The 24,885-nt window shown below is 41.1% G+C and overlaps 1 protein-coding gene across 9 annotated transcripts in view; it reads left to right on the top strand.

The window, feature by feature from the left end:
- Positions 1-24,885, top strand: part of DUSP16 (dual specificity phosphatase 16) — a 95,353-nt gene that overhangs the window by 45,083 nt on the left and 25,385 nt on the right. For all 9 annotated transcript variants that reach the window (XM_070619123.1, XM_008513522.2, XM_070619122.1 and 6 more), the window contains 2 exons: positions 9,011-9,604; positions 10,581-10,719. In XM_070619123.1, the coding sequence (XP_070475224.1) occupies positions 9,377-9,604; positions 10,581-10,719 (367 nt within the window). In that variant the 5' untranslated portion in view covers positions 9,011-9,376. The remainder of the gene's footprint in view (positions 1-9,010; positions 9,605-10,580; positions 10,720-24,885) is intronic.

The following is a 24,885-nucleotide window of genomic DNA, read 5'->3' as shown; positions in this document are numbered from 1 at the left end:
AGGAGTGCGGGCAGGACTCCTGCAGCCATAGTACCCACCTCTGAGTGTATGTCATGCCCTCTTTCTCGTATTTTTTCTTGTATTTTCCAAGATTACGGAAAAGAATATAATAAATAGTTACCTTTAATTACCCAAGTGAAACTGTTATGACATTTTAATATATCTGTCCTAAATGTTTGTATGTATGTGGGAGTTTGAGGTCCTACTTTACCTACTGTTCTGTAACTTGATTTTATTCTCTTAATATATCATGACCATCTTTCACTGTCAAGAAGTCCTCTTTTACCACCATCATTTTCAAGTGTTGCATGATGCTGTATTGCAGAATTCATCATAATTTATAAGTTACTTAGCCAGTCCCCCTCTGTTGCACATTTAGGATTTTTCCAATATTTTTCACATGTGTTTTCACTGAAACGTGAAGTAGTTTCTTGTAAGTCACTTTGAAAAGAGCCTTATAAACCATTTTGAAATTATCTTCAAGAGAATTTAGTTTGGCATTCTAGTTTTGCTTATTTTACTATTAAGAGATTTAGCATAGATAAAATTCTGGAATACTGCTGTTACAAACTTGGGCTCAAGTGGGGGTGGTGGGAAGTTTGATGTTGATGATTTCTAATTGTTTTCCATTACTTGTTCCTAGAGCCTTCTGATCTTTGGAAAAATTAAATTATATCCTCTCTCCCATTAGACTGTGTTCCAAATTGTCCAGATGTTTACCCTAGTTATAACATCTTTTGTAGTTTAGCTCTTTGTCAGCAAAGTATACTTTATCTTTCATGTAGTAGAATTTTGTTGTTTTGGGGGTGGAGTGAACTAAAGGTGGTGTGTGGATAAAGATTATAAACCCGTGTTAGTATTACCAACCCCTCGAATATAGTAATCTAACTTGTAGAGTCCTTGTGGTAAGTGTTTCATACATCTTCTGGCAAGGAGAGCTCCTTGAAAGCATTTTTCTTTATTTTAGTGTAAATATCCTTTAGACTTCTTCCTTGTTGTATGTATCTGTTTGAGCATACATCTCATTTAACATGTCTTTGATATTTTACTACATTCTCTGCTATAAAGCCAAGATCCTCTTGTTAGGTACAACACATTTGTGGAAATGGCAGAATTGTATTAAATTAACATTGATAGTAATCTTTCTTACTACAGTATTTCTTTTCATTTCTTTGCCAAGTAATGCACTAATATAGGAACCATAGCTTCTCCTTTTCTAGTTTTAAGAAAGAAACTATATTAAACTTTGTTGTATATGTATATTTTTCACACTGAAGTTGAAAGTTCAAGTGCCTGGAAATGCTTTATTTCCAATAGATAAAAGCATAGTTCTGAAGAAAGACTGAACACCTGCCACATATTTTATTGGCATTCGCCCAATTTGGTATTACCTTGGCTGGGACGTTCATTGACCTCAAACCTTTGACGTGGGCAGAGAGCCGCAGTCTCTAGGTATCCACATAGCGCTCTCTCACCTCCTGCAGGATCTCTACTAAACATCAGAGGAAGGCCTTCTCTGACTACTCTCTAAAAATTTTAACTACCCACCCCGACTCTCCTTCTTCCTCCCCTGCTTTATTTTCTCTCTATGGCACATCACCACCTATATACAGTGTATATGTTTTTGTTGTTGCTGTTATTATGCATCACCCATCACTAAATTAGAAACTCCAGGCGGACAGGAACTTGGGCCTAGTTCATTCTTGCTGCATTTCCACAGCAGTGCCTGGAACTTACTAGGGGCCCCATAGCTGTTAGTTGACTGTAAAGTTACGCTAGGCCTGACAGATGCTCAAGAAAACCAGGATGTACAAACCTGACCTCTGTCCAGTTTGTTCTCAATCTCTCCTCTCCTGCCTCCAGCCCGGCTTTATTGCAAATATCCTTCCAATACGTTTTCTCCTCAACTCTCAGATTAAACCAACCCCTGGCCACATTTTCTCTCACCCAGTGACTCCACCCAGAGCTTCTTCCATTCCCGTTCCCTCAAGACCACCTCATATCCAGGCTCCTCTTCTGTAGAGTCATTGGTTTTCAGGCTGGGTGCCAGGAGGAAGCATTAAATTTAGAGGGGTAAGTGAGGGAGCCTTAAGGGCAAGGAGTGTGTCTAGAATTGATACATGGTGTGGTGGAAGGAAAGAGGAGGTGGGGAGGGAAAGAAGAGTCAGGTGGATGGGGAAGGGCAGCTGGTGAAACAGGTGAGCATCAGCAGGAGGCAGGGCTGAGAAGGGAGGACCGTGGCTCCGGTTGAGCCAGTACTGGCCATGCAGTGCTCCTCCTTAGGAGGAGCTTGAAGAAGGCTTCTCTGAGAGCTGGACTCTGCCTGGCTGCTCTGTGCCTGAAGCAAAGACATTGTATTCAGTCTTTGAAGGATGGCTGCTCTTCCAGCCTTTGTCTCTGGCTCCTTGAGACGTGTGTGAGCAGCCTCAGCCTCTGATAGGAGTGGCCTCTTTCAGCAGTGCTGTAAACTGGTGACAGTGGCTGGATTTTACGGTGCTAACAAGTGTTGTCTCCGTGTCCAGGATTATCTGACATGCTTCCTGCGGTCTGTACCATTATTGCCACCACTTGTCAGAATGTGTCCTCTATTTTGGGGTAAGAAAATATGGTCGACATTAATAGGCAATGAAAAAACACATTAAGCTCAGATAGCTTTCTTGGCTTTGGTGAGAGTGGCTTTTGGGTTTTTTAAAATTGAATATTTTTTACCAAATATCAGGCCTCAGAATTTCTGTCAGGGTTAACCCACAGCATATGAGGCAGAATTGCTTTAATCAATGTAGAATCAAGATGGTCAAAGTCTTAAGATGTTTTAGCTTGCTTCCAGACGTCGTAGCCTGCTTTTTTCCCTTTTGATTTGTTCACTTTTTCTGTTACTGAGAGGCTATGTTGAAGGCTCTGCTGAAAGGCTGTTTGGTGTATCTTGTTGCCTACTTCTTTACTTTTATTGGAGGAAAAAAGTTTAAGACTGGCTTGTTGTTTAATAAAACTAAACTTCTCACCTGATTATGTCCTTTCCATAAATTCTCTGAGAATCTGAACTTGAGCTCAAACCCAACCAAATAAGGCTCAGTTGCTCTCCTCACTGAACAGGACTTGTAAGTGCCCCACAGCCATAAGATCCTTTTCTTTCTCCTGAGATGTTCTTTGTAAAAGAAGTGTTTAAAGTGGAAACACGCCTGTGAGGGTGGCCCCTGCCTCCTCATGGATTCTGCTTTTCAGACCAGTGGGCCTGCTCATGGAGCCTGTGCCTGACCCTGCCTGCTCTAGGCCTCCATGTGGGCCTCAGGAGGGGTGTTTGGGGGCAGCAGTGCCTGGTGACAGAGAACTATTGTGTTGGCAGAAAATAACCCATGGGAAGACGGGGAAAACTGTGTGTGGGAGAGGTTCTCACCTTGTTTCTGGTGGGGTATACCCAGTGTCAGGATGACTGACCCGGAAGCCAGGATCGTGTCTGGAAAGTTGAATCACACCTCATCTGGGAAGGGGAGGGAGAAGCTTAAAAGAATCATTTAAAAATGACCTTAATCTTTGAAAAATTTTCTGGTTGGGCACTAGCTTTAAAGGCTACAGGTCCTGAAGAAAATCAAAATAAAACATTTTTCCTTTTAGCTAATTTCTCTAATGGCAAATATTGGTTTATACAGTTGGACTTTGTATCGTTCTTCCAATTCAAACAGGTTCCCCTTGTGCACCTTATCGTTAAAATAGTCCTAGACTTACGGCTCTTTGACGTAACTCATTCGGTAGTGTACTTTACTCTGTTGATGGTCTTGCAAAGTTGGCTGTAGAGTGAATTTCAATAAATAAAACTCCACTGATTTCTATTGTAAAGTTGTAGATACATTTCCATAGGTAAGCAAATGGAAACTAAAATGATATTCTACAAAAAAACTTTAAAAATTCTATATTAAAGGGGAAGGTTCTTGTACAACTTATGTGAATATTAAATATTACAAAATATAAAACGTAAATTAATTTCTGACATGTAAAGTATACCAAAATTGGCATTTTTTTAGGGAGTTTGCCTATTTTGTTCCCTGATCTGTGTAGTCATTTTGTTATACTAAAATGTTGTCTCAGCCTATCTCTTTCCCTTCGTAAATCAAGTCTTTTAAAACCTTTATTTCTGAAAGTGAGACACTTCGCAAATATTTATTTAGTGGCCCCAGTTAAAGTTACTAGTCTTCATTATGATAAATACTGGTTATTGACTTTTGTTTTGAGAAATAGCATACTTTGTTGTATGTATTTCGAAGGGTTGTCTAGTCGTCTTCTGAAGGGCCTGCTCCCTCCCAGATTGCTCCATGGTGAACTGGGACACGCCATCAGTCTCCTCCTCAGAAGAAAGTCTCTCCACTGCCTTGGCCACCGGCCCATCTCCTGGGCTGTGGGGTGGGCCAGGGACCCCCTAGCATCTTCCCAAGAGGGCTGCACAGCTGGAAGGCCATGAGGGCCTGGCTCAGCATCAGCAGCAGAGTGACACGGTGGCCGTCGCCGCCGCCAGCAAGTCCTTCGGTGTCTTGCAGGAGGCTTCAATCCATGACACTGGTGGCTCCTTGACCTTCAGCGGCCCAACAGTCATCATATAGGTGTCTCCTTCCCCCAGGAACTCAGGATGCTGCCCTCTCTTTGAGTAGGAACAGCCAAAGTCACAGCGGGGTACCCTTTAGAAGATGATTCCATCCTTCCGTGAGTGTGCACCGTCACATTTAAGTCAGAGTAGTTACAGAGGACACTCCCCCAATAGGATGTTGTGAAACAACTTGCTACCCTTCAAGCACACTGTTAGAGATTCCTCTTCAGCTCTCAGATCCTCAGGCAAACAGCTGATTGAATAGGTGTAATGCTAGGGGAAAGGAGGAGTTGTCTTTTAAGGTTAAGTACTACCTGTTTTATTTAGCTTTCCAGAAGTGCATGTATGAAAGACCCATACATATATAGATTGTATCACATTCTAATTAAATACAGAAAAAAAATCAAATTGGGGGTATTTTAAGTGAAAGAAAAAGCAAATGCACAACAGTGTATATACTGTATAACCAGTTGAACAAAGAAGGAAAAGGAGAAGAATATATAGTTGTATTTTATTCTGTATTCATTAAAAAAAAAAATCTTTGGAAGAAATCAGAAGAAACTATCAACAGTGATTAGCAGTTGCGAGGGTCAGGCAGCACTACTGGGCAGTTGGAGGACGAAGGATGGAGAAGGATTTTCAATGTGTTCATTGTTTTCATTTAAATATATTTGTTGGAGTTGCAATATCATAGCAATTTTTAACAGCTTTATTAAAGTATAATGGACACACAATAAACCGTACATACTCATAGTATATATACATTTTTATATTTTTTATTTTTATGAGCCATGTGATATATTGCTTGTTAAAAATGGAAGGAAAGAAATTAATTAAAACTTTAAAAATTGGCAAAGTAAATAGATAAATAGCAAAGCCAGCCTCTCCTGGGTTTTGTTATAGGCACTTGAACCCCTGTGGTTCAAAGAATTTTTATTCCTTTTGACTTCCTGTAGAAATTTTGGGTAAGAGTAGCTTGGTGGTTTTGCTAACCATAAAATACTCTCTTCTCATCTTTTCAATCTTATCTGATGTAAAAGTTTTTTAAAACAAAACTGTCACAGACATGTCCCTCATCTCAGGGTATTGACATTCTTCAGAAGAACAGTGAATGCAGGGAAATTTCTAGATTAGAGTTGTAGTCTGAGTGAGGACTTAACCAAAAATCCTCTAGCTGTAAAAGAAAAAGGTTTAAGGCTATTGTTACCCCACCCTCCACACCCCCTTGGCAGGGCTCTGCCTCTCACATAGTCGATTGAGGATTACAGAAAATCAGACCTTGGGCATGAAGATAAGAGCAGGGCTCCAGCTGGCCCTGCAGCATGAAAATGTCACTTTATCCTCAGTTCGCGTCCACTTTTTGTTTCAGTTACATCCGTACATTAGGGGCACTTGGACCAGACCTTTTCTTGGACGGGGAAGGGTCTTTTTGTGTCTGGAACTATGACTCTGGTGCTCTGGGTGAGAATGACCATTTCTGCCCGGTAGGACTGTTGGCCGTAGCCTGTCTTTGGTTTCAGTGATTTGGGCTTAGGAGAGTTGGCTGAAGGGAAGCAAAGATGAGAACTTTCTAATGCAACTTTTGCATGTTTGCTGTCTTCTCCCTCCCTTTGTCCCGCGATCTGCTAACCCAGATAACTGCTTTGTCCCATCCGGATTTTATCATTGAGAGGAGCCAATCAGACTCGGAGATTCAGTGCCATTGTTGGAATCAGCTTGCTCTTGTTCTCGGATTTCCACTTTCTGTGCCACCTGGGCACCCTCATGGACAAGTCACGTCATTCTCTCTCAGTCCACTTTCGTTATGGGAAGAGATACTTAGGGGAAACAGGGTGACCCAGTAGCAGGAACTCTCGTTGGGGAATCAGACGGTCTGAGCACAGGACTTTACATTTCTGTGAGCTGTGTCACCGAGCAGTCAGGACTTGAGTCACTGCTATATCCTTGGTAGGTGCTTTGCAAAAATGTATTGTCGATTGACTAGGACCAATTCTCTGCTCTAGTTTCTTCAGTTGCAGATAGAGATGACTTTTGTACTTCATTGCCATCAAGCTATACTAAAACAAATGCATTAATGTAATGAAGACAAGAAATGGACAAATAATGTGTTATGTGGAGCTGATTTGTAAAATGTGGGGGTGGATGAGATGATTTCTCAGGCGCCTTCTAATTCTGGGTGTGTCTGGCTCTGTGAGAAAGGGCGCAGCTTGGTTGAAGCTGGACTATAGGAGGATGGAACTGCTTCTGTTTTTATCTGCTGAGCGATGGCTTTTAGGTTCCAGATGGAAGGCAGCTGTGTTCACCACTGGCGTCTTTAGAGCATTTTTCTTCCTTTCTCTGTTTGATGAGTAGGTGCTTATTTACTTACTCACTTTAGATAACTTAAATAATTTTGTCCTCAAAACAAACTTTGTGAGGAGACAAGGCCAATATTTTATAGATGAGGTCTACATATTATAGATGAGGAAAGTGTGGTTCAGAGAGGTTATGTGATCTGTCCAAAGTTACGTAACAGGCCAATGACGAGGCCACTTCTCTTTATGTCCTGCTCTCTCTTCTCCATGCTTGAGTTTCTAACTTGTAAGTCTGAAATTGGGAAGTAGGACCCAGAGATATTTGAGGGTTCTACCATCCTGCTCTGAAATCAGTTAATTATTTGTTTATTCAGTATCTTAAGGCGCTTTTGGAACAAGGAGGATTTTACTTACTTGTAACAGTGTAAACTGAGTATCTTATGTGCAGAGCACTGTGAAGGTAAGAAATATATACAAAACCTCTGCCATCAAATAGTTTATCCTCCAGAAGTTGAAGGCCAACAGTAGACAGCTAGTTTTATGTTGTAGAGGATTTCATATAAGCAACAATGGACCAGGGGAGATAGGAATCAGAGAATATCGAAGGCCAGGGTGAGGTCCAAGCTATGGGCACCAAACTCTGACTAGTGTTAATTAGGAGATGGTGAAGTATAGGAATTTGGCAAGACTAGGGAAGCATTGGATCCAGTGTAAAGGGCTCTGTATGTTTAGGTTGTTGACCTAGAGTCCTAGTTTAAGGTGCGAGATTTTCCAAGGCTGGGAGTCAGTGATTCTCTTAAGAATGGGGGTGGGGGGGGTGTGGGTGGAGCTGGCCCAGTGGCGCAGCGGTTAAGTTCGCACGTTCCACTTCTCAGCGGCCCGGGGTTCGTCAGTTCGGATCCTAGGTGCGGACATGGCACCACTTCGCACGCCATGCTGTGATAGGCGTCCCACATATAAAGTAGATGAAGATGGGCACGGATGTTAGCTCAGGGCCAGGCTTCCTCAGCAAAAAGAGGAGGACTGGCAGTAGTTAGCTCAGGGCTAATCTTCCTAAAAAAAAAAAATCATTAAAAAAATCATTAAGAATGAGCATAAGGGGTCAGCCTGGTGGTGTAGTGGTTAAGTTTGCAAGCTCTGCTTCAGTGGCCCAGGGTTTGTGGGTTCAGATCTTGGACACAGACCTACACACTGCTCATCAAGCCATGCTGTGGTGGTGTCCCACATTCAAAATAGAGAAAGATTGGCATAGATGTTACCTCAGTGACAAGCTTCCTCAAGCAAAAAGAGGAAGGTTGGCAACAGATGTTAGCTCAGGGCCAGTCTTCCACACCAAAAACAAACAAACAAACAAAAAAAACAAGACATAAGAAAGTGAGAGGTAAGCCTGTGGAGGGTCAAGGACTAGAGGGGATTGGCTGGCCAGGGTCACAGCTGTGAAACTGCCTTGGGTGGAACTGGGTACATCCCAGGCCCCAGCAGTTAGCTCAGCAGTTGGTATGACAAGCGTGTCAGCCATTTTTGTCCCTCCTCTTCCTTAGAAGGCAGCTGAAATTTATTGAACCTCTTGTTTTCCTGCCTCTCCTTGGGCTGCTATTGCGCCTTGGCAGCGGGAGGGGGCGGGGTGGGTGTGCATGCATGTGTGCACTCACATATGCACACACTCCTACCATCGTGGGAATACTCAAGCCATCAGAAAAGATTTTTTGTCCCTATAATATGGGATTGCTAACCGGGTCTAGGCTGTTGTTCTTTGTGCTGGTTTTCAAGAAATAAGCAAATAAAATGGAGGAAACCCATTTGGAATATAATGCTTCAAGTAGCTTTTTATAGCTCTTTTAATTTCATACTACAAGTCACTTAGTTCTGGGCCCCAGGTGATTATAATTCATAAATATGTCTTGTTTTCTCATCTTTGAGTTTTTATATTTTGAGTTAAAACTGAATTATCATGACTACATTTTTCTGAAACCATACCTATTTGTCCTTTTTGTTTGTTTGTTCCAAGAAAACAATGCATCAAGCGTGGAATTAGATTAATGGAGTAAATATTATGAATCATACACTCACTCTAATCTGATGCTCTTTCTTTCTTTGACCCCATGTTTTGTTTTCTGTCTGTCTTTCTCCCTTCGTGTAGGCTTTTCAGTTCAGTGTGAAGCTGTCGGAGCGAGGGAGCAAAGGTAAAGAATGATGTAATGAACTGGCCGCCCTAAAGCATCTTTTGTTGTGGCATGGTTATTCCAGTCATCTCTTTATGAATCAGATGTGAGGGGCTGCTTTGTGGAAGGAATCCTTTGCAAGAGCACATCAGCGGGAAAGAGAAAGAGACATTCACTTGGAGGGCTCTTGCTGAAAATGGGTTTAACTCTCCTTTTGCCAGTCACCACCAGCCTGACCTCATACAGTTCTAGTACAATGGAGTGGCTGAGCCTTTGAGCACACCACCATTACATCATCGTGGCAAATTAAAGAGGGAGGTGGGAAAAGAGGACTTATTGTTGTCATGGCCCATGAGATGATTGGAACTCAAATTGTTACTGAGAGGTTGGTGGCTCTGCTGGAAAGTGGAACGGAAAAAGTGCTGCTAATTGATAGCCGGCCATTTGTGGAATACAATACATCCCACATTTTGGAAGCCATTAATATCAACTGCTCCAAGCTTATGAAGCGAAGGTTGCAACAGGACAAAGTGTTAATTACAGAGCTCATCCAGCATTCAGCGAAACACAAGGTAAAGGCTTTATTTTTTTCCTTTTTAAAATAAATGGACACACTGAAGGGGGAATAATTTTAAATGAAGCCTCATTTTTAAGGGGAGAAAGTAATTTGAGGAAGTTTTGGTTGCTTTTTAAACTTTGGTACCTTATGATACCTCAAAATAATTTACTAACCATATTGTCACCATTAAGAATATTTCTAAACTATACAGAAAGGTTGACTTGTTTTAGTTTGGTCAAGGGCTATATTTTCCTATTAATGTCTTGCTAAAATTGTTTTATTATTTTAAACAGTAATAAAAAGTTATAATTAATAAATTTTATTATTAGTAATTGTGTTAATATATATAGTATGTGTATTATTAATAATTAATACCTTATTTTGTATTATCTACAAATTTACTGAAAGGAAATCATTGTATTCAAGTGCCTTGAAAAAAGAGTAGAAACTAACTACATTAGAAGTGCTTTTATTTGTGGGAATGTAAGGTGAGGTTGGTTAAGACTTCAGGATATTGTCTTCAAGGAAATTTATCCTTAGGGTACCACACTGTCATCTTTGTGGTAGGTAAGACTGTTTGTTTTCTTCAGGAGTAAAAATGAGTTCGTGTTTTAATTTTACCAAACAACTGATTTCTTTGTTATTATGTAAAAATCATCTTTTAAATGTTTCTTTAGTTCAAGGGTCATTGTGTTTATTTTGCATATTATTTTGTTGTACATGTTTTACCCTTTTAGAGTGTGAAGGATTTAAAACCAAGGAGTTTTGAGCACATCTACACAGAAATAGCATCAAGTTTGCCTTTTAAAAGTTGATTTTTTACAAAATTTAAACCTTTTGTATGCTCGGTTTATCCAGTAAGTCACCCACATCTCATTTGTATTCAGATTATTAATTGAAAACGGGAAGCGGGTATTTGCTTCAGCACCAGTAGTCGATGGGATTATTTTCTTCGCCTGCCTTCCTAACTGCTCACATTTGCATTTTAGGTCGACATTGATTGCAGTCAGAAGGTCGTAGTTTACGATCAAAGCTCCCAAGATGTTGCCTCTCTGTCTTCAGACTGTTTTCTCACTGTGCTTCTGGGTAAACTGGAGAAGAGCTTCAGCTCAGTTCACCTGCTCGCAGGTGAGGCTCGCGGGAGAGTTGAAAGGACTCGGAACCTCGCTGAGTTCTGTGATTAAGCAGTGTTTCACAGCGAGCTCAAAGTACAGTAGGTCATCACAACCTTGAGGTTATTCTGTAAGATGAGTTATTTATAGCTTTTGGTTGATGTAACTCTTCTCCTCAGCTTGAATGCCATCATTCTTGCACATTGGTCAGTGTGTTTTGACTTGGCTCAAATGCCCCTTCAGTTGGTATTTACTAGCTGGAAGTGCCACATGGATCTGTGTGCCCATAGAAATAGCTCAGAGCCAGCTGCTTCTGCCCAGGAATCTTTCCATTCACCTGTGATAAGACACCAAACGTTCTGCATCTCAGCTCCTGCTGTTAGTTCCACCCCTTATGGCAAGAAGCAGACCAGCATTCCGATGTAAAGCTCTTATTCAACATTTATAGTTAAAGTGAACTCCAGCAGTCAGATCACCAGTCTTGCACGTTATGAACAATGAGATAGGGAGAGAATGTGTGTACAATATTTCTTCTAATAATTAGGGGGAATATTTTAAAACTTATTTACATGTGTATTCTGGGTGGTTTTTTAATAAGTAAAAAAGTCTCAACTTGCAAATGCTAAGCAACCAGATGATTTTATAAAGTGCATGAGTAGGACTAAATATTTTATATCTGCCCTAAAGGAGGGCAGTGTGAGAGTTCCATCGATTGAATTCCAAAGCAAAGTGTTCATTCTTTGCTTCCCCTGTGTTGCAGACGTTACTAAAACCCTTTCACTCACACTGGTTCAGAGTGGGGAATATGGTTTGACGATGCACCGTAACCTTTAACACAAAGCTGCTGTGTCCGGCAGATTCTGCCACAGTGATAGGCATGAGTGCTTTTAAAAATTTGGCCTAAGAAAAACAAAATATTGATAGATATCACTTTCAACCTTTAATCTTTTGTTGCAAAGAGGGTACAGTGAACTTGATATATTGGCAATTAATTATTAGAAGTATAAACATTTCACTTTTAAGAGAATAGGGTTAAGGGGCTGGCCCCGTGACCGAGTGGTTAACAGCGCGCACTCCGCTGCAGGCGGCCCAGTGTTTCGTCGGTTCGAATCCTGGGCGCGGACATGGCACTGCTCATCAAACCACGCTGAGGCAGCATCCCACATGCCACAACTAGAAGGACCCACAGCGAAGAATATACAACTATGTACTGGGGGGCTTTGGGGAGAAAAAGGAAAAAAATAAAATCTTTAAAAACAAGAAGAGAATAGGGTTAATCAGTTGTTGGTGTGTTAACGCTTTTAAACTCCGCAGGTTTAAGTAAGTTTTCCATGTCTCCAGTTCTCTCTCGTCAGCTTTGCTTCAGTTCTCAAAGAACAAGCGTATTTTCCTGTTTTTTTTTCACATCATCTATTGCCGCACCTTTTGTTTATGCTGTGATTCTGTCTGATCTCCCATTAGTATCCTTAAGTGAAGCCAGCTTGTCTTAGAATGTAGTTCTCAGAATTCTGTAATGAGAATTAAAATATTAGGGTCTGTCTCTTGTTGATGGGCACGTTCTTTTATTGGGAGTCTGTGTTCAATGTGACAGCTGTTATTAGAGTTCCACTAAACCAGGTGGGTGAGTTTAGGAACTCGTTTCATGCTTCTTGTAGCCACTGTGAGGGACTAACCTTGGAATCCTCTTAATGAGACCAGGGTTTTTCTCGAGGACACACCCAGATGTGCTTCATGGCAAAGTGCTTATCCCACTTCGCTCTCGCTTGAGACAGTTTTCCCTCTGGAGGGCTCTGACTTCACAGCTTGGCCAAGCAGACACTCCCATGGAGGAGTGAGGTCATGCTGTGTTTCTAGCACAGGTGTTTTAGTTGCTGGAATGCCCTTTCTCCCCTTTTCCAAAGAGCACTCCTTTGTTACCTGGAAGGTTCTTATCAGCCATGTGTGGCTTTGGGAGGGGCATTCATTGGTCAGTAAGGAAGAAAAAGGACTCAGTGTGATCATCTTGATCCACCCTAGGGACACTTGGAATGACGCACTGAGTCAGAACACCCTGACATCCCTAGCTCATACAGGAAATGTTTCCTAGGCCTAAACGAAAGTCCGTTGAGGCAGCACCAAGAACCACATTGAAGGTATTGATAGCACCATATCGTCATCCACCCTCGAGAATCCTGTATTTGTTTTAGCTTAAGAGGTGGCTTCAGGGACTGAATTGCCTTGTTTGGGAGTTTCTCTTATGACACTGAAGAGAGGGTTCTGGATGGTTAAAAGCCTTCTCAGCCATCCGAAAGCCTCTGACCAGTTGGAAATTCCCTTGGTTAGTGAGTCTGTTCCTTGGAGAGACAGAAAAGTGGAGTAAGTGGAAGAGAGTGCTGGGGAAGTTATGGCCATCAACTTTTGGCAGCCTGTTTTTTGTCAAGGTTTAGCTGCTCAGAGGTCATTCCAGGGGTGAGGGATAGAAGGACATGTTGACAAATGTTTCTTAAATGTGCTGCAACAGTTAGAGACACTCATCAGCCTCATGTGGATGTGTGTGATAATAGAAAGACTAAGTGGTCTCTTGGAATAATTTCTCCATCAGTTGAGAGCTTTCAGCTACTTGGAGATTTTTCAGGAAAAAAACGTCAGATATGTGAGATGGTTTTTTGTGGTCAGTGTGTCTGGAAGTGAAGAATTGTGGCCCAGATTCCATTCACATTCTCAGGACTACCTTACCCAGAGAAAAATGACTTTGAAGAAGGGAAACGAGGACTTCTCCAAGGAACTGGACGAAGCATCTTAATGAGCTCTTTCCCTCAAGCAAGAGGAAACCCAGACTTACCTATAGGACCAGTTACATCGGCATAAAAACTGAAGGCTTCCTGAAGGAAGTGGGGATTGGATTAGGGGGAGCCATGCTGGAATGCACTGGGCTTAATTCTTAAGTGTGGAACAGCTCCTGCTTTGAGGGGGTGGCTAGCCCAGTAAGCCTTAAGAGGGGTTCTGTTAAACCACTTTGACAGCTGATTATCAGTGAGACCAGATTCCCAAGCTTTCTGATCCTGAAATTTAGAACCCAGTTCTGCAATGAGCTCTACCTCTATGGGCCACATCTGAGGGCCTCCACGGCCGGGAACCTTGACCCCTGCCTGCCGACTTTCCCTTTTTCTAAGTCCAGTCAGTATTCTAAACAAAATGATTAATATTTGACAACCATATACCATCCTGTCACAAGTCTTTCGTTATTATCTTAAGATGTTATTTAAACTTTATAGTGTCACTTTCTCATTCGTTAGCTTACCTCGTCTACTGGATTCTCTTTTCCAAGCTGAGGACTATGTCTTGTTCATCTTTGTGTTCCCCACAAGGCCTAGCACTTCTTAAGTTTTCAATAAATATTTGAGATATATATTATCTTATATGTAGGCTTATACCATTTGTATTTCGTATGATTTATTAGTTTAGAATATAAGTGTATTAAACAGTGACAAAACTAACCTGAAAGTGTGTGAAAGCTTGAGATTGTTTTGAAATAAATGATTTGCAGTGTCTTTGCTCAGATAGAGCAAATGTGTAGCTGCTGTGGGAAGAGTATCTGATATGAAAATGTTTCCATCTGTTTAAGTAGATTTAAACATGCTTTTAAGATCTAATAAAAATGCTGCTGCAATTAAACAGTGCTAATTTTGTGTGATGCTTAACTACTGAACTTTGATAAGGAGCTAACAGCTCTAGAAACCCAGCTCCACTCATAGGAACATACGTCCTTGAATCCATGTGAATTAAGGATGGTTGAAATAGTTTATATTTTTACGTTTATATTTTTAAATGTAAATGTAAATTGATTATTCATTTAGCCATTAGTAAGTCTCTCAATAACCAAGCCAAACCAGACCATAGCATTGTTTCCCCCACAGAAGATTAAAGGGTTTTAATTATCAGTAGCAGCCTCATCCTAGCCAAAAAGAATGAATTTGGATCCCTTTGGAAAGTTCTCCGTCATCATTGATTGATAGGTAATAGCAAAACCATTTTTTCCAATTTGAAGTCAGTTATTGAGTAAGCACAGTTTAAAGATGCACATATGCTCCTGCAGCGGTCTTTAAAAACAAGACTTAAGATGGATGGAAACTAGATTTTTGGTGGTGAACATGATGCAATCTATATAGAAACTGAAATATAATGATGTACACCTGAAATTTACAGTGTTATAAACCAATGAGACCTCAAAACTTTTTACAAAAAGATTTTTAGGAAGAACACAAGACTTAAGAATTTAAATTAATGGAATGATGGAATGGGTGTGACATAAACATTTGTTTCACAAAAAGGACTTTATAACTGAGGATGCAATTGTGAGGATCGTATTAGATAACGCATGTGAAGTCTCTGTATCAATAGTCTTTTTTAAAAAAACTATTATCATTATGAGTTAGGAAACAAACAGTTCCCGACATTGACTTATTCATCAACTATTTTGGTCTCATTAACTTTCAGAAAACTAGTTCTTTTTAAAAAACAATCTTGTTTCTTGGCCTTCACTTTATTCATTATGTATTACTTTATTCTACTTGCCTTTGTCTATTATATTTCTAAGGTGCCTGTTGAAAATAAATATAGAAGAAAAAAGAAGAACTGCTGAATTTGGACCTTTATTTTGTGCTAACATAGAGGAAAGAGAATAAATGGGTTAATTTAGTAGAAATGAAGATCAACCTACAGATGAAAAATACTGTGCTATTATTTCCTTCTCTTTCTTCGCTATTGTAACTGAGTAAAAGCAGAAGGGACCCACAACAGTTTACTCGTTGTATCACACCCATTTCTGTCCTGTGATGAGGCACAGGTTAGAACGCTACAGCCGTAAATAGATCAGAGACTTCAGCCCTTTCATTTACAAATGAGGAAAATAACAGAGCCCTTGAAAGGCTCTCCCAAGCTCTCCCTGTTCTCGCTGTGCGCCCAGGCCCACAACCGCAATAATCCCAGAGTCTTCTGGAATTTCACCAGGAGGGCTGGACTGGGAATCCAGGGTACCCATTTCAGATCAGGCTTATCCCGAAAGGCTCTTTTTGTGGTAGCTCTTTCTCAGCCTCTTTGTGGATATTCTTACCTTGTGTCATATTCTTACCTCACATTTTATGGAAGAAGCAAAATAAAAATATACTGTACATAAAACATTGTAAAGCATTAAAGTATCTTAGCTGGGGGGGTCATCAAATAAAAGTCTGACTACTCTGTTCTGTGCTGAAGTATAGCTCTGAATAATGATAGGAGATGCCATTTATTAAGCAGTTTCTGTGTTATTTGATACAATGTTGTGTACAGCGTTCAAGGCTTTCATAAACATTTAGTCTCTGATCACAGGTAGGTCTTAGATTAGTGTTTGCTACGGTTAGAGGCCAAATACGTATTTCTTTGTTTTGAGTTAGATTTGCTAGTGTAGTTAGAGCTGGGGGTGAATAAAAATGCATTTGACTCTTTCTAGAGTCAAGTTTTGTTTTTGATTTAACAGGGACCTGGATTCAGTCAACAGGTCTGTGTAATAAGCGTATAACTTAACGGCGTCAGTTGTTGTCCTTCCTTATGGAGGTGTGGTAGAACCTGATCTCCCTGCTTACAGATTTAGCTGTATGTGCTATTGCTATCATCAGTTCTGTTCTCTAGTTTGGCATATCTTCTGTCCCTTGCCTAGAGAAGGGAAGTCTTCAGTCATTCCGTTTCAAACTCTGTAGTAGTTGGTGAAAGAGATTGAAATGAATGGGTTTCAGTAAAAGGACTGCAGTTATTCAGGAATTGGCTGTTCTTGTGTTTAAAAAGCTGCAGTGACTGAGAGCCACTGAAAACAGACTAAAAATAGGTACTATTTTGCCCGCTGGTTGCCATGTATTTGCTGGCTCTGCTGCTGAGCTCGGTTTGCATGAGGCTAACCAAATTGGATCATCTTTTCTACAATTGCTACCTGCCATGTAGTAAGCCAGTTTATGTCACTTCCCAGCTACCAGTGGCTAAGACGTAATGCCTGAGGCTGTGTCTTTTTAAAACATGGACTACTGACCAGACTAAAGATAGTTCCTTGGTTCCTTATCTTGATATTTTGCACAAGCCAAACAAAAGCACTTTAGACGACAACGGTGACATCAGTCTTCCTTTGCCCCAGTAGTGTCACCGGTATGCTTTGGAGGAACGCCAGGTCCAGGCCTTTTCGTTCAATCAGCCTCTCATTGTTTCATGGGCAGTTTTGTGGTTGCACCGTGGGCTGGGCTCTGGGGAAGAGGGTACTGGAAAAGCAAAAGTCTTGCCCCTGCCCTTGGGAACCCAGCGGTTAATTTGGGGAAACACGTTTAGAGCGAGTGAAACAGAGAAGCATGTGGTACGTGCTAAACTGCGTAATATGGTGGTGAGGGATGATTCGGTGTCTGCAGAAACTGGGGAAGAATTCCTTACAGCAATGGCATTTTAATCGAACCTTGAAAGATGAATAAGATTTTGGTGGGGAGGGTCCTTGGTATTCTAACTGAGGGGGGCGAAGCATGATTAAAAATGTCAGGAATGAACAAAGATTTTAGGGGGCAGTCAAGGGACCAGAGTAGATTTTTTGTGAAAGGGAGAAATGGGAATTGAGAGGAAAAGAAATCAAATTATGCAAGCCCATTACACCAAGAGGACAAATTCGTGCTTTGTTGTGGTGGGTACTGTGAGCCTGTCATCTCTCAGTCATCAGATCTTTCTTCGGATCTCTCAGGTCTGTCTGCTCTCCTCCTCTTCTGCTACCAACTGAGTCAAACCAACATCCTCCCTCCCTTGGATTGGCTCCAAGAGCCTCTGACTAGTGTTCTCATATCCTCTGTCTTGCCGTCTTCTAATCCATTACTCACACTATAGCAAAGTTATATTTTTATTTTATATTTTTAATGTAATCCAGATTATATCACTCCTCAGTTTAATACGCATCAGTGCTCTTAGGATAAATTCCCAAAACCCTAGCCGACTTACAAGGCCCTGTGGTGTCTGGTCCTGCTTACCCCTCGAACTTCATCTAACGCCACTTTAAGTCTTCAGTTTGTTTTTTGTTTCAGCTGTTTAGGCCTGATCTCAGTTGCTCTAAATCTCCAGCATCAATCTCTCTGGACCGGGACAGAGGCTCTCCTCTCCCCCTCGTTCACCTGGGTGTCTCCTGTTGGACTCACCGTAGTCGTCGAGCCTTCCTGAGCTACCAGGCAAAGTTGGTTTCCTCTGTTATACACACTCCTATGGCCACCTACCATAATGAGTTAGTTATTCATCTAATTATTTAATGTTTGTCCACTAAACTGTCAGTTCCAAAGAGGGCCTCTGTCTTGGTCACTGCTGTCCCTATTACCTAGCACTGTGTCCAGCTCACAGTAGGTCCTCATTCACTGTCTCTTTGAACTTATGTGTGACCCTGGTGGTCTCTAGTATTGTTTGGTTGACTGAACAGATAGATACCCCTTTCTTCCTCACTGCTCTCTGAAGTCTCCAGGGAAGCTGTGCAGTTGGCCGAAGAGGAGGACTGTTTGGTAGAGTGGAATACACAGAAGTGGACTTAGGGGAGAGCCTGCTCCAGGATAGATTAGAAAGCTTTGAGCTTCGCCTAGAAAGGCCTGAGAAATGAGTTGTATGGTGATTCATGGACAGTTCACACGTTAGTCAGATTTGATTCTTAAGAGTCTTTCTCCAGACACCAGACTCATATTCCCTTTTCCTCTTGACTCATAGAGTTATCTCCTGATGGATAATGTCATTTCATTGAGCCCTTTGATGGTCGCTATAGACGTATCCAGCAGCCACTTTGTCCTCATCTGGGGGATGGTTGTAGTTGGCCTAGTTTCCTTGGGGATGTGCCCGATTCCCTGAGCCATGGAGGTATTGCTGGACTCTCCAGGCCGTTATGGAATTCTGAGCCACTTAGGTCCGTAAGTGTCCATCAGAGAAGGTTTTCTCTCCACTTTTTGTGTAAAGTCCCCTGGATATCACAGAAGCACAGTGAGGATTCAGTGTTGCTTTTGGATGACCAAAGCAGCATTTACCACTTTTACCTTTTTTTCTTTAGTAGCAGAAAAATGTTTTTCTTGCCCTGTGCCTCCTCTCTCACCCTCAGAGTCTTCTGGGGCATTGTGGTCTAGGAATAGGAAGCAGATTCTGGGCCCCCACCCATGCCAACATAGCTTTCAGCTTTGAATGGAATCCGGAAATCCCTTTGAACACCAAAAATATGCAAGACTTATGTCCATCAACAGCTATTCATTGTAACAAGGAAGGATTCAGTAAACATTGATTGAATTCTAGTTATGTGCCAAGCACTGTGCTAAATGCTGAGGTGATTACAAAGGAGTATGAGACACAATTCTCACCCACAGGCAGTTCACATGTATTACAGCTGGAGAAATCAGAGGTCATAACAAACAAGCAAAGATAATTCACGGTTATCAAGTCAATGCTAAATGCTCATTGCCAAATGATTGCTATAAATTTTATAGAAGTTCTAAGTTAGCAAGACCATATCCAGAAACCCTGGTCAAGGAAGATTTTTTTTTTTTTTTTAGTGCAACAGAATAGATTTGAAACTGTCAGAGAGCAGCTCTTATAGTAGGAGAAGACCATGTCCTGAAACTTGATTTGGTGGTGAGTGTATGTAGGTGTTCAGAAGGTTTTGATGTGAAATGTATTTTCTTGGTTATGGTAGAAAAATTTTGGACTATCCTGCTATGGAAGAGGTGTGTCGTGTGCTCGCCTGTGGTTTGGAAGGAGTTATAAAATGGATTCAAAGGACTGAATTGCCAAAGGCCTGAGATAGGAAAGCACAGGTGTATTAGGAAAGCAGTAAGAAGACTGATGCGCCTGTTCCACGTAGGGTGGTGGTAGGGGAAATGAGGTTGGACAGTAGATTGGGGTTAGATTATGAAGGGTCTTGAATGTCTCGCTGAGGGTTTTGGATTTTATTCTGTGGGTATTTGGGAGCAGAAAATACGTCAAAACTTTATCTTAGGATGCTTGACCTGGCTGCAGAGTGGAAACGAGTTGGAAAAAGGACAAGTGGATCAGAGAGTGCTATTACTGACTTTATGTAATAATGAGGTGCGTAGATCGTGGACTAGGGTGGTGGCAGGAGAGTGGAAAGGCAGGGACAGATGGAAGAGACTTTACATATATTATGCGTAAAGGAAAATCAGTGTGTTGGCGTACCGACTGAGTGCTGGTGAGATGCCTGGAAGAATGGGGCTGACACGAACAGGGGTGCGGAATGAAAGAGAGGAAAATATTGGCTTTAAATTTATTTTTAAAGTATCAGTAAGTCTTTCAAGTGAAAATGAAAATGTTAGATTGGAGTTTGGGACATCAAGCCCGAATATACAAACTTGGAAATCTTTGGTTTTCGGGTGAAAATGAGCAAATGTCATCTCCTTAATAACCTCCCCCTTCCATGCTGATGGAAGTGGAGGCCTTCTGAATCGTTCCTCCTCGGGAAGTCCCAGGGTGCTGTTCGCTTGGCTGTTGTCTTCATAGCTTCATAAAGTCACTGGGGGACCTGTCAGGTTGCTTCTGGGAATCTGGCTTTCCTACTACCGCACTTGTTCATTTTATTCAGCTGTTCCTTTTGTTTGGTTATTCTGGTTGCGATCTTCAAAACAATCTTTGTTTGAAGGCATTTGTTAAGAGTCCCGCCTGCCTTTGTGTATTTTAAGAGGAGTTGTTTCTGGGCATGGTTATGTGTTGCTCATCTGAAAGATCAATAAAATAGTAAAGATATCACTCTACATTTTCTGAGAACTCTTTACTAAACAACACGTCTGGATTTTACCAGTTGAATTGATCTAGATAACGTTATTTTGAGGAATAGCAAGATCTAGATGTATGAATCACAAGAAATGGCGAGTTGCATTATTTTTAGTATTTAGTGATTTTTTTTTTTATGCTAGGGCTTTGAAAAATTTGGATTCATTTGTTGTGTGGGAGATTACTGTGTTAATCCAAAAATTAGATTGAATTCCCCATTCCCCAACTGCGCCAAGTGATAGAGTTGTTCAATATAGAGTGAGCGTTTTTGAAGGGGTCATTTACGGGACAAGTTTTATGAGATGTAGGCTACTGGTCAGGCTTCCTGGAAGGTCTCCACAGAAATGTGTGTCTGTCCACTTACCTCTCCGATGGATGGAATAAGAGTTTAAAATCAATGCTTTATATCATTTGGGATTTTCCTCTTCAGTGCTGCTCATTGATCAGTGCTGCTGAGCGGAGAGTTGCTTAGACAGGACGTAGATGGAACGCTGCTAATGTTGTTGAGAAAACTATGCCATGCCCTCCACCTTCCCAGAAATGATCTTATGAAACCTGTGTGTCTTGGCTTACCCAGGCCAACCTGTATACACTAGAATATTACAGTTACATGTTTTTGTTTGCTTTTGAGGGGCTACAGAATTGTTGCCTTTATTTTTCTTTTCATTTTGTTTAACTAGTTTCAACTCTCCATGTTAACAGTTTGCTGACCCTGGAAGAATTGTCATCTTCCTTGAGTCTATTTTTAAGTGGCTAGAGAACAAAGTTGCCTGAATCAGTCACTTCACACTAAAGCATAAAATAATTACTCTTAGGAGCAATTAAAATACTTTATTGTGAAATATACATTTCAACATTTCAATTTTTAATATTGGAGTTTCTCTTTTGTGCGATAGCAAAGCAGCAGATTTTATTTTCAGTGTGGGGAGAACCGTCCTCTGCAGCATGGAGGTGACTGCCACTTAAATCGTTCACGTACGTTCTAGAATACGTAACTGAACGGGTTGTTTTTATGTCATAAATAGGGAGCCTTTGTTTTACAAAAGTATTAAATTACATGAGAACTATATTTAAAAACTGTGAAACTATATAAACTATGAAAATGATTTAATATACAAAAATTAAATTTCCATATGACTCTTTAGAAAAAATGTCTTTCATAAAGTAGAACTGTGTGTGAATACTGTTTCTTTATGGAGCCGTGGAGCCCGTCCCCACTGCGGGAGGGAGTTGCCTTGAATTCTTCCTTCCCTCTTCGGGCAGCCCTGTCAACTGGAGGAGCTCTAATGGCGTGCTACCTCTTTGAACTGAAGCCTCGGTGGAGAAGTCCTGATTCTCCCTGTGGGGAACCATCTTTAAAGTGATGGAGCTGACGTTTATCTCTAGTTTGGCTAAAAGGATGCAGACCCATTTTTAGAATTTGGGACTTAAAAAAATTTCTTGATGTCACTAAGCTGTAGTAAAGTGCTACTTTTGTTTATTATGTAAATATTCTTTCATTTTAAAAAGAAACACTGTGATCTGTAACTGATTGCAAAAGTCAGAGGGAAGAGAAGAGAGTGACTAATGGAAATTGTTTCGTAGAGTTATATGTATTTTATTTTATGTGGCAGATTTTTTTTTCTCTGAAAATTGAAAGGTGGTTCACGTTGGCTTTTACAGAAAATGGTATTTATGATTGGAATTGTGAAGGAGATGCTCCTAAGGGAAGAAATTTTTCTTGGCTGAATTAGAATAAAGTGATATACAAATTAGGAATGCCTTTAAGCTATACCAAGTATTTTCTCTGTCCAAAGTAATATATATGTTTTTATTTATAAACATGCATTCTCCTGGTTGGATTTGTGGAAGACTGACAAATATGGATTTAAACAATGCAGTTTTTCTGCCTGTCCATCCAAATTGGTAGAGGCCAGAGGTGTCTGCTGTCTCTGTTGCCAGTCTACCCATCCACATTTCTTTACAGACCAAGGGTGTCTGCGGATGTGTCTTCCTTCCTCTTAGAAACAAATGCTTCCAGCGTGAGGGGAAATAGCGGATACAACCGTTCCTAGATTCAGGTCTATCTTAGGGATGTGCATATGGGTTATACGACTTTCTATTTTCTACCTTCCCAGATGATAAACAGCATAAAACCCAGGGATAGGAGAAACTTGGCATGATTGGACGGTGAGTCAAATCCTTGAACAACTTTAAAAAATATTTTAAAACTTTTTCAAGAAGTTATCAGTTTTTCAGTACTGTTTTTCACAGTAAACAGAGGAGGATAATGAACTGATGTTCTGTCTTCTTGTGGTGGCATCTAACCTGGAGTCCCTGGGAGAGCGGAGAGTCATGACAAGGGCAGATAGGATGACTCTCTTCTGGGTATCTGTCAGCCATTTGTAGCAAAAAGTTTACATAAGTGAATTGCACTTTTCTTCTTATTAGATCTAGTTTGTAAGAGGAAGAGGGACATTTTAGACATATTTCAAAACTGAGTTGCTGATGAGGCCACAGATAGTTGTTCGAGGGTTCGGGGAAATCAGGCAGAGGCTCATCTGTTGTTAATTAATGAAATGAAACTGGGGTCACCAGAGTACAGCAGTGAATGAAAGGTCAGCGAATGGAAAAAACTGTCAATGAAGGAGGATGTCAGCAGAGTGGAACATTGTCAGAGATAAAGATCAGGGAAAATATACTCTTTGGCTGAGGTAGTGTTTTCTGGAAGTGACTAGGAGCCATGGTTTGGGACATTTCAAGCCAGACTGAGCACTATATGAATGGTCTAATTTCAACGAAATCTGTTAAATATTTTAAGGCTATTTGGGTTTGTGTAGAGATTAGTCGAAAAGATTTGTGAAAAAGTTTCTTTTTGGTTTATAATATGTTTTACAATGTGTTATTGCTGTTTTGTTTGGCTTTTTGGTTTTGAAGCTGAATACTAGTTTCTTTCATTTATTTCTGTGCTCTGAGAACTTTCTAGAGCCACACTCACTTCTGGGTCCAGCAGACTTAAAGTGATCGAAGATCTGTGCGCTAATTAGCGGTAGAGCCGACTGGGGCAGCCCAGGCCTGCTGGCTCTCAGTGTGCGATTGTCGCAGGATCGCATCCCCTCTGACAGTGGTTCTGTGGGGGATGGCCTGACGGTCGCCCAGACAGACCTTCAGCTTCGCTACCAACTTGCAAACTGTGGTCGTGAACAAACCAGTGACTGTAGTTACATTTCACCTGGCTCCTCTGTAAACGTTATTGGTTTCGTGCAAAGCGCATTTAAGAGTGTGTGTCTCTAATCGGGTCAGTCCTCATTCCCTTTTTTCCCATTGAAGCTTTTGAACCAGATGGCTTTGGGGAAGCCAGGCTCTTCTCTCCATTTGGGAGAGGCCCACGGCCATCTTCTGCCAGGTATTGAGACCTGGCAGGTCACGGCTGGTGAGGGCGGGACCCCATGGGTATCAGCAGGACTGTCCCCACTTCGTGGAGAGAGTTAATCCTGTGGCATTTAGAGAAGTGATAGAGCCCAGTGATGGAGGGTGCCGTCTCCAGAGCCGACTCCTGGGCTCATATGCCCGCTTGGCCAGTTGTTAGCCTGTGTCTTTCTGAACCTCTATTTCCTTACCTGTAAAATGGGAATAATAGTAGCATCTACCTAACAGGGCAGTTGTAAAGATTGAATAAATACTTGCAAGGTGCTTAGAGCAGTGCTTGTCACATAGTAAACATTCAAGAGTTCTCTGATTACTTACATTTAAAATGGAATTCAAGTGGAGTTTCCTTGGATTGTCTGGTTTCTCTTCTCTGAGAACACTTACTAGAATATTGTTTTGTTGGATTTAAATGAGAGACCATCCCATGAACTATTTTGGAGCCAGGATAGAAAAAAATATGAAAACAGTTCTTTAGAGAAACACCAGAACCACAGAAGTTAATAAAAGTTAAAATTTAAACGCATACAATTAAATTGTAATCACAGTAGTGCCTGTCAGGTGTTTTGTTGGGTAGGCGTAAGACAGGCAGAGAACAGTGAGACTCGGGCACATTGATTGTTAGAACAACTACTTTGGGGAGAAAAATCTTACCTTAAATATCTGTATTATGCAATTAGAGAGACTGAAAAGGAACAAAACACTAATAGAAACAAAATGATAAACTCTAAACAGGGACACTCATATACATGTGCCAGTATCGGCTGACCCCTTTTTGAGATTGTCTGCGGCTTGTACTTGAACCTGTGGGAGTTCTGACTCCATGTCAGTAGTTGCAGTGGCCCTAGCATAGCGTTCCCTTAAGTGTGAGTTCCGTTAGCTATTAACAGATTCTAGGGGGGAAAAAGAAAGAGGGTACTCCATGGTCAAATAAGTCGGGGAACTACTTGAGTTAAATGAAATTAAACCAGTTTCTTTGGAGATACTTTTCAGAGCCTTT

Source organism: Equus przewalskii, chromosome 5 (genome assembly GCF_037783145.1).
Source record: "Equus przewalskii isolate Varuska chromosome 5, EquPr2, whole genome shotgun sequence".
Classification (NCBI taxonomy): Eukaryota; Metazoa; Chordata; class Mammalia; order Perissodactyla; family Equidae; genus Equus; species Equus przewalskii.
This window is presented reverse-complemented; position numbering and strand designations above follow the sequence as displayed.